General features: G+C 41.3%; 1 protein-coding gene across 1 annotated transcript in view; it reads left to right on the forward strand.

The window, feature by feature from the left end:
- Nucleotides 1-11,840, forward strand: part of kif5ab (kinesin family member 5A, b) — a 66,123-nt gene extending 54,283 nt beyond the window's left edge. Inside the window, exons 20-25 of the mRNA XM_073468639.1 lie at nt 1,517-1,618; nt 2,162-2,222; nt 2,344-2,415; nt 3,731-3,835; nt 7,360-7,576; nt 11,521-11,840. Of these exons, the coding sequence (XP_073324740.1) occupies nt 1,517-1,618; nt 2,162-2,222; nt 2,344-2,415; nt 3,731-3,835; nt 7,360-7,576; nt 11,521-11,840 (877 nt within the window). The remainder of the gene's footprint in view (nt 1-1,516; nt 1,619-2,161; nt 2,223-2,343; nt 2,416-3,730; nt 3,836-7,359; nt 7,577-11,520) is intronic.
- Nucleotides 11,841-12,389: the final 549 nt, after the last annotated feature.

Below are 12,389 nucleotides of genomic sequence, written 5' to 3' on the forward strand. Positions count from 1 at the left end.
GTGCAGCTTTTTGCCAGATTCTGGTTGTATGTGCACCTTAATGGGACACTTTCATGCTTCAGTTTCACCTTGAGCCACTCAACTCCCCCTGTCATCAGCCAAAATACCTGTCTTACTAGTACGGCTCTAAAATAAATCTTTACTCTGCATGAAGAAATGGTGCCTCTTCATCATTTTTGCTGCTGCCGCTTTAAAAATCTGTGCACGCCACTGACTGAGCCGGAGCTTTACACCGCATAGTCAGGGGGAAAAAAATGTATTCTGCTCATGTGACAGTGAGGTGATTCTTGTGCTATTCCAAGGAAAAACAAACCCTGTCAATACAAGCAATTAATCCTGTTAAATGGCATTTTTCTAACCCTGCTGTCCTGTAACATCTCTTGTTCAATCAGGAGAGACAAGTGAATGCAGTGAAGATAATATTTATCCCGCCAGATGATATGTGATAATTGAGTCTTATTAGAAAGTCCCCGGTGCTTAGACTCGTATGCGTCTGCCCAGCAAGGAAAATCAACCTATGGACTCCAGACAGTCATGGTGGCTGATGATTCATCCAAGACTGACAGGCTGATGAAATGATGAATCTGGTGAATCTGAGGCGGAGATGGGGAGGTAGAGGGTGTGTGCAAAACAGCAGCATGAATGATCTTAAGGCACAGAGAGAATCATATTTTTTTTTAAAAAGTCAGCAGAAAGATGATGGCTAACAATGCAGGTGAATTGCTGTGCTATTGGATGTGACAAGCTGATGTGAGTATTAACGACGCAGGCACAGAGGCAGGCACGAAAACATAATAAAAAGTGAGCTTTAATGATTAAGTCCAAAATCCAAAAAGCAAACAACAAAAGGCAGACAAGGGAAGGTCAGGGAAAAAACTAGAGAGAAATACAAAACTGAAGACAAACCAGAAGTCACGGAGAACAAAGCAGGAACACAAAGGACACATGAGGACCGGGGGAACAGGCACAGACAGAGACGCAGACAAACCAACAAAGAGTAAGGGGAAAACACAAGGATATAATCTACTAAATAAAACAGGAAACAAATAACCACAAACCCAAACCTTAACACTTGTTTTGTCTACATGTCAAAAAAAAAATGTGGGAACTGCTTATCTCGATTTTCCAGAGTCCAAAGTCTCCAAATTGCTTTCTTCAGTCCAAAACCCCAAAACTCCTCTTTTACTTTCATAAATGAAAAGGAAAAGCAGCAAATCCTCACATTTAAGAAGCTGGAACGAGCTGTTTGAGACTTTAGCTTGAAAAATGACTGAACCGTTTAACTGATTTTCAAAATTGTCTGCAATTAACTTTCTTTCGATCGACTAATTGATTAATTGACTCTAACGTGCTCTGAGCAATAGAAGTTGAATCAATATTAAGGTCATGAGAGTTTATAAAGTCATATTCAAGCTGGCCAGATTATATTCATTGTATTACATCCATATTTAATTCTTTGACTTCAAAAAACAAGTGTTTATTTCAGTTAGAATATTTTGAACCTATTTTGTTTCAGTTGTAACCAGAAGCAGCAGCTTGAGTTGGAGCAACTCCACTGTGACTATGAGTGTCTCAGGAGCCAAGAGCATCACAAGAGCCGGCAGCTGGAGGAACTGACGTGAGTCTCTGTTTTACTGTCCTGGCCGGCTTTCAAACACTTCACCATATGGAGGCCTGAAGGCGAGCTGCCTCTTTTGATTCACGTCTTCCATTCCTCTCTGTCATTTGTCTTACTTTTGTCTATTTATTTTCCTCTCGCTCTACAGCTCTGACTGTCATCTTATTTACAGTATGTGTGTCTCTCTCTCTGTGGAGTATACACTCATACATGTTGAGGCTAAAATTACCTCAGTGTTAACCCTTTAAACCCCCTCTGTCTCTCCCGGTCTCTTTCTATGTAAATCTTTTTCAATTTGCATGATGGAGTTTTGGGATAAGGTAGCAGCTGTCTGCTAATAGGCTCTTTTTTGGACTGACCTTTGCAGCGAATTGCATCAGATTGGCAGATGGGTAACAGCCCACGAGTGGGACAGTCTGCCCATGCTGCGTTTGTTCTTTTTCATGAATTATTCTTGCATGGATGTGTTATTTATCAGGGGCAAAGAGAATATTCAGTTTAGATTTTATGTCTGCCTGCCTGACTTTATTGATCTATCTGTAGATTTCTCCATGAACGACACGAGCAGTCAAAACAAGACCTCAAAGGGCTGGAGGAGACTGTTGTAAGTCATCATTTTTTTTCGTGATTGAATTGTCTCCCTCAGAGGCCACTGATCCACTAAATACTCTGTAACTGCTGTAACTGCACGGTTTTCTCTCTCCGTCTCTCCTCTCATACCGAAGGCTCGTGAGCTGCATACCCTGCACAACCTCCGCAGGCTTTTTGTTCAAGACCTCACGACTCGAGTTAGAAAAGTAAGATGGACACAAAAGGCACTTTCTTAGCCAGGTTGTATGGAAACAGTGTTTGTGATGGCAGTGTCTTTTAAAATGACAGTTTTGGGTTATGCTTTGTATTCTTGGTTTATCATTGATTAGTTAGGTAATAGGTAATAAGACCCTTATGAGATGTTTATTAACAATGTTATGTGTTAACAAGACTGCAAATGTTGATAATAGCATCATAAACAAGGTTCAAGGTAATTTATTAGTTTATATACAAATGTACATATAAAACTTGTGCATCTTTTGAATCTGCGTTGAGGAGAATGAAAACAGCAGCGAACAAGATGGTGATGATAATATGGTCAACAACTTCACATCCAAAGTGCGACATCTGGGAAACTGTCCATGCACTTTGACTGTGAGCACCAAGCATCAATGTTATAAACACAGAGTCCGCCTCTCCTCGTCCCGCTGTAGTCCTGCGCTCTGTGGCCTCGAACAGCTGCAACAGCTTGATCCGAGATGTTGTGGTCTCTGACAACAGTCTCTGATTTCCCGTTGCTTTGCCAGCCTGAGTCTCAAACATGCTTATAGTTAGACCATAAGGCATGTATAAGCACGTATAATTAAACTTATCCTAAACCTAAAAATAAAAATTCAGTCATTATGTACTCACCCCCATGCTGATGGAAAGTCCATAGTCATAGTCCATAGTTTTATAGTCTCAAAACATTTCTGGAGCTTCACAGCAAAACAGCTACTGAAGTAGCTGGGGACTTGTTTTAAAACATAAAAAAACAACAAAAAAAAAAACAATAAAATGGCTCCATACAGCTTATCTGGTATAATTCAAATCTTTGGAAGCTCCAAGATCCCAAATTGATTTGAAAAGACATACTTACACCCTTTAAACACTGTCGAGGTGCTGCACCCACTTCAGACGGGGTGCACAGTAACGTTTTTAGATTGGCAGCTAAAGTGAAAAATTTGGCTTTAAAAGGGGTATAAATAACGTCTCTTTAAATCTTCTGGAGACTTGGATTACGCTGGAAGAGCTGTATGGAACCATTTCATATTTTATTTTCAGTCGTGTTTTTACGTTTCACGTGTGAAGCTCCTGGACTCCTGGACTCCTTTGGCATGGGTGAGCTTAACCGTTAAGCAGTCTATAAACTATAATCAAGCCCTTATAAATGTCTTACAATCTAACAATAAACATGTTTATGATGTTATTATTAACACTGTATATACTGTATGTAGTCCTAATAACTAATGCTGACTACAAGGACCTTAATATAATGCATTACCAAGTTTTCTAAAAGGTGTCTTCTGTTTCTGTCGACAGCATGCAGGGATGGAGCCTGATGATAGCGGGGGATATATCACCCAGAAGCAGAAGATTTCCTTTCTTGAAAACAACCTGGAGCAGCTTACAAAGGTTCACAAACAGGTAACAATAAGCAGCAGCTGACATAAACAATAAATTATAGAGAGGGAGACAGCATTTCTTTAAAAATTAAGATAAATAATCTGATTTTCTTTGGGTCCTGAAACCTGATTCTCACTGTGTCGTGGCACAGCACGACACAGTGCTGCACCACGAATGAGAGGAGGACAAAGAGAGCAAGCCAAATTAAAATACAGAGCAGCGTGCGCCGTTTGTCACCGCTCTCCTATGGGCAAAAGTAATGCTCGCACCATCAATCATCTCACTAGAGCAACTTCACACGAAATTCTCCTTGAAAACGGAGCAGCGTGAGGTGTTAAACCCCTCTGCCGCCAGGGAAAGGAAGACGCACATAAAACACATTCGATAAACACAAATGAATCCATCATACATGTACGCACAAACACGCTGAGTCTTCCCCCTCTCTCCACTTGACAAACAAGCTCTCAGAAGCGACCTTGTACTCAAAACGACTGGACATAAAACACACACACTCTTCACATCTTTCTTTAATACTCCTAAATGGGCTGAAGCAGTGGACTAAGTGTTGATGTGCTGAATGTTCTGCAGACTGGCACAAATACTCCGGCTGGCAGATTGGTGAGAGCTGCACTGCAGCAGTTTGTCAGGCAGAAAAACCAATCCTAAAGTGGCTGCTGCTGGGATTCTCCATCCCATCCACCACCTGCTGATACTGTGGGAATGGAAGATGAAAGTCATGGTCATAAATCAGCAAACTCCCAGTGGAAAGTGATAAGGCTCCCAAAGATGGGCAGTGGACAGTGCACCGGGACTATGTATGAGTTCCTTAGTCCCTGTATGGATGTCGTAATCGCTTCCTGCCTATCCATCCATCTGCACACGCACGCACACACACACACACAGCTGTCGTGAGTTCTCTTATAACATCACTTACCTCCTTTGGGAAACCCATCGTCTATTTATTGTTTTTCTTTCAGAATTACTCTGCACCAAACAATAAACTAGAGCTGCCAAGCCTCCGATTGTTCTATTGTTATTCCCACAATCCTTTGCCTGCTTTGCTCTGTTAGATAACTTCACCCTGTTTGCTAAACCCTCAGGTCTACTCAGTATCTCTGCAGGGTGTGGATTAGTTTGCATGATCACGTAGCAGCAGAGTCTCAGTGTTTAAGCTGCTCAGTCATTGGATTTTCACATTTACCTTTCCCACTTAGATGAGACATGCTGTGTGCAGCAATTTTCTTTCATCTCTGGGTTGAGTTGGCATGTGTCTGCCTGTGTCCGGGTTCCCTCCGGATGCTCTGGCTTAGTCTCAGGGTCCAACTACATGCAGGTTTGGTTAAATGGCGACTCAAATTGTGTGAATGTGGGCAGAAAGGGTTGACTGTCTCTGTGCTCAGCCTGTGATGAACTGGCGACCTGTCTGTACATCCTGCATCCTGAACACTGTCAGCTAGGATTGGCTCCAGCCCCCTTTGACCCTCAACAGGATAAGCGGTTAAAGATACCAGATGGATGAAAATCTCTACATTGATTTTGCCTCATGAGTATATCCATCAACAAACAAGACTATTATCTAGAAGCAGCTATTGTCGTGATTTACATCATGTGCCATGGGGTTGACGTTTGTCCTAACTGATGTAACTGCACTTAAGCTGCTTTTTAGTCCTTTGCAGAGATCAGACTATTATGTGATCAGTAATAAAACTCAAGCCTTGTAGGAGGTGTTTTGTTGGGTAAAGCTGCTGTAAGTGATATATTTTTATTAATATTAGTGTTAAATAACTCCATATTCCAACAGTAATCGCTGTTACAGTGTTTGGTCAATAACCCGTGTCTCTCCTCCCCCTGCTCATGCAGCAAAAGAGAAAATAAATTTTCTGCCCACCTCTATACAATCAGGACAGTGAGTCCCATAAAGAGGCGGTCCTGTCTGCTCGTGAACGCACAGAGAGCAGGACCCTCCTGTTTGCAGCTTTGTCTGGTGATTACTGCTCTGTGTTCATGTGGTGAAGTAGGGAGGAGGGAGAGGGTTGCCAAGTGCAGAACGGACAGGAAGTCAGCCAAAACAACACTTACAGCAGCTTTTAAATGTCAATAAAGTAACATGTATTAAAAGAAGGGAATCACTTCATTAGTTCAGGTCTTTTTTTGTCTTGGATTAAATGCACCATTCAATTAGTTTTTATGAGGAGAAGATGCAGCACTGAAATTGATAAAAGTGGTTTGTTGGTTTGTTGGTTTGTTATGCTGCGTCTTCACTGACTGGATGGTCCCATAGAGAAACTCAGGAAAACGCTGCTCTTTAATGGAAGCGGGAAAGTTAACCGGACCCGCATTTACCAAACCAATCAGTTAGTCTTCATTCTTAAGGTGTTTCTCTTGCAAAACCTATAAAAAATATTCTCTAAAAACACTTCTGATACAACATAAATTTCACCTTTGTGTAGGTTGTCGTTGTTGTCCCTTGTGGCAATTGGGGGACAAAATTAGGGGACAAAACTCCCTCTACAACTGTGATCCTCACCAACTGTCAAGTACCAGTGTATGTTTTCCACTCTCCGGCGTAAGGGGGCAGTCATGAGCCTATTTTGGCGTCACACTAGAAAACCTTTCAGTTCAATGTTCAGATTTGTGATTACTGACAATTTCCAGCTGAATCTTTTGATTTTAAAAGAGAAAAGACTTCAAGAATGAAGACTAACTTCTAACAAATGCAACTCCAGTACAAGTTTAGAGTCTATGAACAGTTAATCAATAACAGTTACCTTTGTTTGCTTTAGCTCGATAGCTAAAAGCGGAAAACCCACCCAAACCTTGCGAAATGCTGCAGCAACTGTTAGAAGACTTTAGCTTTACATTGTACAGATGTAAGTGGAGGACACAGTATTTGGATGATGAGCATTACTGTGCAGGCACTCACTGGTGTACACTAGTTGTATGAACTACTCTCTGTAGCTTTTTCAGGAGAGTAAATCTTTGAGTATTTAAGGTAGTCAGGCATGTTTCCTGGACACAAAAGGCAGTATAGGTCGTCTTTTCCCATCAGATCACACTTGACTCTTCTCCGTTCCACCTCACTGCACCTATTTGGCTCTAACTGACAGACATGTTCCAGTTCAAACCAACAGGGTTAGTGGCCACTTTCCTACTCCCACTGTTTACTGTACTCAGTATTGTTGTACTTTTCTTGGCAAAAAAAGAAAACACAACGGCAAATAAAACACAACACAGCAGCAAACAACATACCAAGGTCTTAAAAATGGTACCTGTAGCAATATAAAAGGATTTAAGTTACTCATAAATTGTACTGTGATAAGGTTTACCCTGACAGAAATATAATATATATATTATATATGAATGTAACGTTTCTTTAAATACTGCTTCTCATCAATATCCCTTGTATATAAGAGGTTATATCACAAGGTCACTGAATTGTCAGTTAATCCTTGGGTATACTGTGTGTGTGTGTGTGTGTGTGTGTGTGTGTGTGTGTGTGTGTGTGTGTGTGTGTGTGTGTGTGTGTGTGTGTGTGTGTGTGACAGCTGGTACGTGACAATGCAGATCTTCGCTGCGAGCTTCCAAAGCTGGAGAAACGGCTTCGATCTACAGCTGAGCGAGTTAAGGCGCTGGAGGGTGCACTGAAGGAGGCAAAGGAGGGTGCCATGAAGGACCGCCACCGCTACCAGCAGGAAGTGGAGCGCATCAAAGATGTGATGAGGGCTCGCAATCCGTTCCGCCGGCCCCATGCTGCACAGATAGGTAACACATGCACCTCGCTCACACATTCAGCTGTTTCAAAACAAGTGAAGAGCCACCAGCAGCGATCTACAAGCTGCATTACATGGCTGCATGTGTCATTTGAATAAGAGCTGCGTAATCGGATAAAGTGATGAAAACAAAGCAGTGTCCTGTAATCTGTAGGTAGGCAGAGATCCATTGCATCCAACCATTAACATTTGATCTGTGGGTATTAACATGCAATATCCCAGTGCTTTTATTACATTCATGATCAGGACATCGATGCTTTCTCATAATTCAGTGCTTAATCAAATCACATACACAACTGTTGTCTACAAGCCCCTCCCGTCTGATTTTACATAATGGGTTTTTTTAAGTACTTCTCAAAACAGTCCATGCAGTCACTTCAGTAATTTAATGTGCAGCACAACACCTGCAAAAACACCCAACTCATTTTTCCAAATTAGGTAAATTCATGAACCAGTGAATCTCAATTTATCTTCCTCATTTCCTAAACAGAGGCAGTACATGTCTCAGAAAATGTGCTCATATGAGTCCAAAGAAATTCTGTTTATTTTTATTTTTTTGTAAATTTAATTATCACATTTGTCTGTAGTAATGTCTATTTTCCTCTACAGCCAAGTAAAAGATATCCATCAAAATGGGGGTCATTGACCCCAATTTTAAACAAAGTGTATTTCTCCAGAATATAAACAATATAGTAGCAGTAACGTTAAAGGGAAAAGCTTGAATAAAGACAACTGTCTCAACATACTGTTAAGATTCATGTAAAGGCTCTTAGGAATTAACTGATTGTGAAATTCCAGGCTGATACCAAGACTGATGTTTAAAATAACAATCTGTTCCTGATAGCCGATGTCAATACCGATGAAGAAGAATCTTCATTAGAGAAAAACTTCAGACCATCTTGCAATGGGATTATCCCAGTCCATCAAAGTGACTACATTATTACATAAGATCACAGCAATCTCCGAACTTGGCCTTTTTTTTTTTGTCTCAATACTAACTGCACTAAAGTGGACAGGAATGATTTGAACTGGGGTACAATGATCTGCAGCTTTTAAGGGTGCAAATGCCTCTTTTCCTATTTCCTACCTCCTTAGTTACGGCACCTTTCCTTCGACAGCACCCATCTTAGAACTCAGCCTTCATTTTCTATTGCCTAGTTTCGTGACCTCATCTTGCATTCATCAGAAATCTGTGGTCTCAGGACCACATTTTGCCATGATAACACACACAGACACACAAACTGAAAACATCACCAGCCGACGCTGTCACAGCTGCTAATAACTGGTTTCAAAGTCATTCAGCTCTGTACAATTTTGATCATATTTTTTTTTTAAATAACTGCTTCAATAGCCTCTTTTGCCTGCTATACAACTACCTACTTAATTATAAGAATTTTTCAGTACAAAGCCTCGTACAAGCATATGGCAGGGATGATACGAGCCAACAGCCCATAAATGTGACAGCACAAAAATGATATCGCATATCAGATGGAGCACAACGAGGCGAATATACAGCCAATATATTGGTGCATAGGAACTTTGGTAGAAATCAAACCATGTAAAATGTAAATCCTCTCCATCATTTCACAGTTTAGGCTGCACATGTTAACACTCTTGTCTATCTGGCCACACCATTTCATCTGCTTTTTAGCCAACGTTTGTCCTTGCATTTCACCATGAGAAAAATGGTGCAGCCATCTCTTTCTCTTACGTCTCTGCAGTGTGATTTCCTCACAGGAAACATCCATGGTTGAATTTGTTTCCCTCATGCTTCATCATCTGTCATCTCCTTCCCTCCTGTTACCAGAACAGCACATATCCCTACACCTCCTCCTCATGCATGACCGAGCTGTGAGACAGGTTTTTTCAGCCTTAATCTTATTCCTTATTCAAGAGCTAAAAATACCAAAGACTCTGTTTCATCACTGTGGAAAACGTAGACATGTTTGAGGGCAACATATGTTTGATACCATCAACTGTGGCTATATTTACAAGCAGACCAAAATGCTTAACATTATGAAACATATACATTGAATAAATAGCCAACATATATATACTCGTGATGATTGGCATAAATATTTCTCATGTACGGATTTACATAATGAGCTCACTCTTCTGAGGGAAATACAATTTATTAGAAAAGCAGTGTAATCCATTTTCATCACCAAGACTCACTTCATCACTGTGTCAAAAGGAGATAATTGCACTTAGACATTCAAATTCTGTGTGAAAGAAATGGAAGACGCATATGCTGCTGTGAGAAAATGAGCTATTGATTCAGAAGTGCCTCTAGAATAATGATTTTCATTTGAGGATCAAATCAAAGCACCAGAGAATAACTGGGATATTGTGGTGTATATTAAAGTCCAACAGATATCACATTCAGTCGTCTCTTTTTGTAATTAAAATAACATGTTCGTAATTGTATTGTTAATAGCTTTTATCATTTAAAGTAAGAAAAAATGTCTTTGGGGAAGTAACGGAAATGTTCCTTGTCGTCTCAGCCGTCTGGAGAGGTGTGCCTGAGTCTGTGTTTTGATTGACAGCAGCTGACAGGCTGCCAGAGTACCAGTGTTATGCTGCAGGGAACGAGACACAAAGTAAACAAACATACATTGTAGCCTGCGTGTTATAGTCAGACAGTGTGTTGCGAGTCACGAGCATATTAATCATAGTTTCTCAAAGTGCAGCTCTGTGGGCCAGTGGCAGCCCTCAGGAACATTTTCTCGACATGAAATGCCTGCGTTAGTATTAACTTTCAGTCTTCAGTATACAAGCATCCCTACAAACATCTGTCTACCGGTTGCATGGCAACTAGTGGCACCGTAGTAGTGTTGTTGGAATTACGTTCTGTCATGAGTGCTAGTGCTGTTAGCTAAACTTAGTGTTTTCTGTGTACAACTTGGCAGCCTAATGTGGAAATGAAATGGAAAAGCCACCATGAAACAAACAATGTATTGTTAAAGAGGCTCTCTCGAACTTCTGTGTTGTGCTGGAGGCCGGTCGTTATTTTATTTTAGCAGACTCCATTTCTTAACTAACGATAGATACTGTTGCACTGACACAAGCTACACGAAAACGGGCATTAAGGCACACATGCTTTGGACTGTCCCGAGTCCTTCGCGTCTTATTTTTCACGTCATGTTATAATCCGCTCACATATGGCCAACAAAAAGGAGATAAACGCGTGTAAATCGCTACAAATTGTGACATAGAGCCTTTTTAAGGAGAAAAGGAGCTTTCAAGAAAAACGGATAAACTCTTAAAGGAATTTAATGTAAAACAATCAATCGAAAATCCTACGTCAAGTTCAGTATCCTGAGCAGCCCATAATCATATGCTGGCTTCCTAAATTGTCATTTTGTCATCAGGACTTATAAAGCCCCTGATCCAAAAGGGTGTTCTCAGCGCACTTTTCGCTGAGTCTTTGTTTGGTTGGTCAACAAGCTATAGTGCAGGACAAGATGTGTGTTTATGTTAGTAAGTTAATCCACATTTCGACTGCAGGAACTTTCCCCAGGGATGAGGAACCTTCGGAGGAACTCTGTGTGTTTCCACCACAGGGACTAAGTTCTCAAATAAAGCTGGGGTTTGTAAGACTGGAGAAACCAGCAGGAGCAAGCTCAAAGTATCCAACCGAAAAATCCCAGCCCCTCCCTTCAGGCCTCCCTTCAGAGGCACTGCTCTGAAACACATGAATGCGCACTGCCTGACTGCACTGATACCAACTATAAAAATATGGTTTCTGATTTTTCCTTCAGGAGAACAGAGGACAAGTCATTTACAGAGCAGATGTGTGTGTTATAGTCGAGTTAAATTGTATTATTTTGTACTAAAGTCAGTTTAGCACTATCCATTGGGCGCAAAATATATTTTTGTCTTTTCTGGATGAATAGATCAATCAATAGATCAATTCTGTTTCTGTCTCACTTTCAGCCAAGCCTATCCGTCCCGGCCACTACCCGATGTGCTCTCCCACCAACCCCTTCTTCATCCGAGGCTTCAGCGATCACCCCGTTGCCTTCTGCAAAGCTGGTTTCCACAACAGCAACAACCGGGAAGCAGCTGCTCCTGCTGCTCCTGCTGCTCCCGCTGCTCCCGCTGCTCCTGCTGCTCCTGCTGCTCCTGCTGCTCCTGCAACACCAGAGAGTGAGCCCCGGCTACCCGAGACCAACTCCAACCAGAACAGCCCCACCAAACACCACGACTCCCAAAGCAACGACTCACACGACAACGACACTCCGGACAACATGTGAGTAAACCCAGTTACATCATCGAGCGATTGACTGCAGGTGATTCTGGTGACCACAGCTATGAACATATTGTAAAAGTTTGGAGTACTCTTAACTCAAGGTCCACTTACTTACTTTTCTGATGCTTTCAACCGCTTCTCGAATTCCTGACCTCGGAGATAGTAGTATGACAAACTAATCTTAACTCAAGGTCCACTTACCAGCTTTTTCCGGTGCTTTTACCCACAGCAAACTTTCTTAACTTTAAAGTAGTAGTATGACCATTTTAGCTTAACTCAAGGTCATCTTGCTAGCCTTTATTCTTGTGCTTTCAACCATATCTCCCATTCTTGATCTTCGAGATTGCAGAGTGACAGACTAATCTTAACTCAAGATCCCCTTACTAGCCTTTTTTTGGTGCTTTCGCCTGCATCTCATTGTCTTGATTTTAAAACAGTAGCATGGCAACATAATCTTAACTCAATGTCCACTCACTAGCTTTTTCGGGTGTTTTCAACCATATTTCCCATTCTTTATCTTCGAGATAGTAGTATGATGAACACATTTTAACCT

Source organism: Pagrus major, chromosome 6 (genome assembly GCF_040436345.1).
Source record: "Pagrus major chromosome 6, Pma_NU_1.0".
In the NCBI taxonomy this organism is placed as follows: Eukaryota; Metazoa; Chordata; class Actinopteri; order Spariformes; family Sparidae; genus Pagrus; species Pagrus major.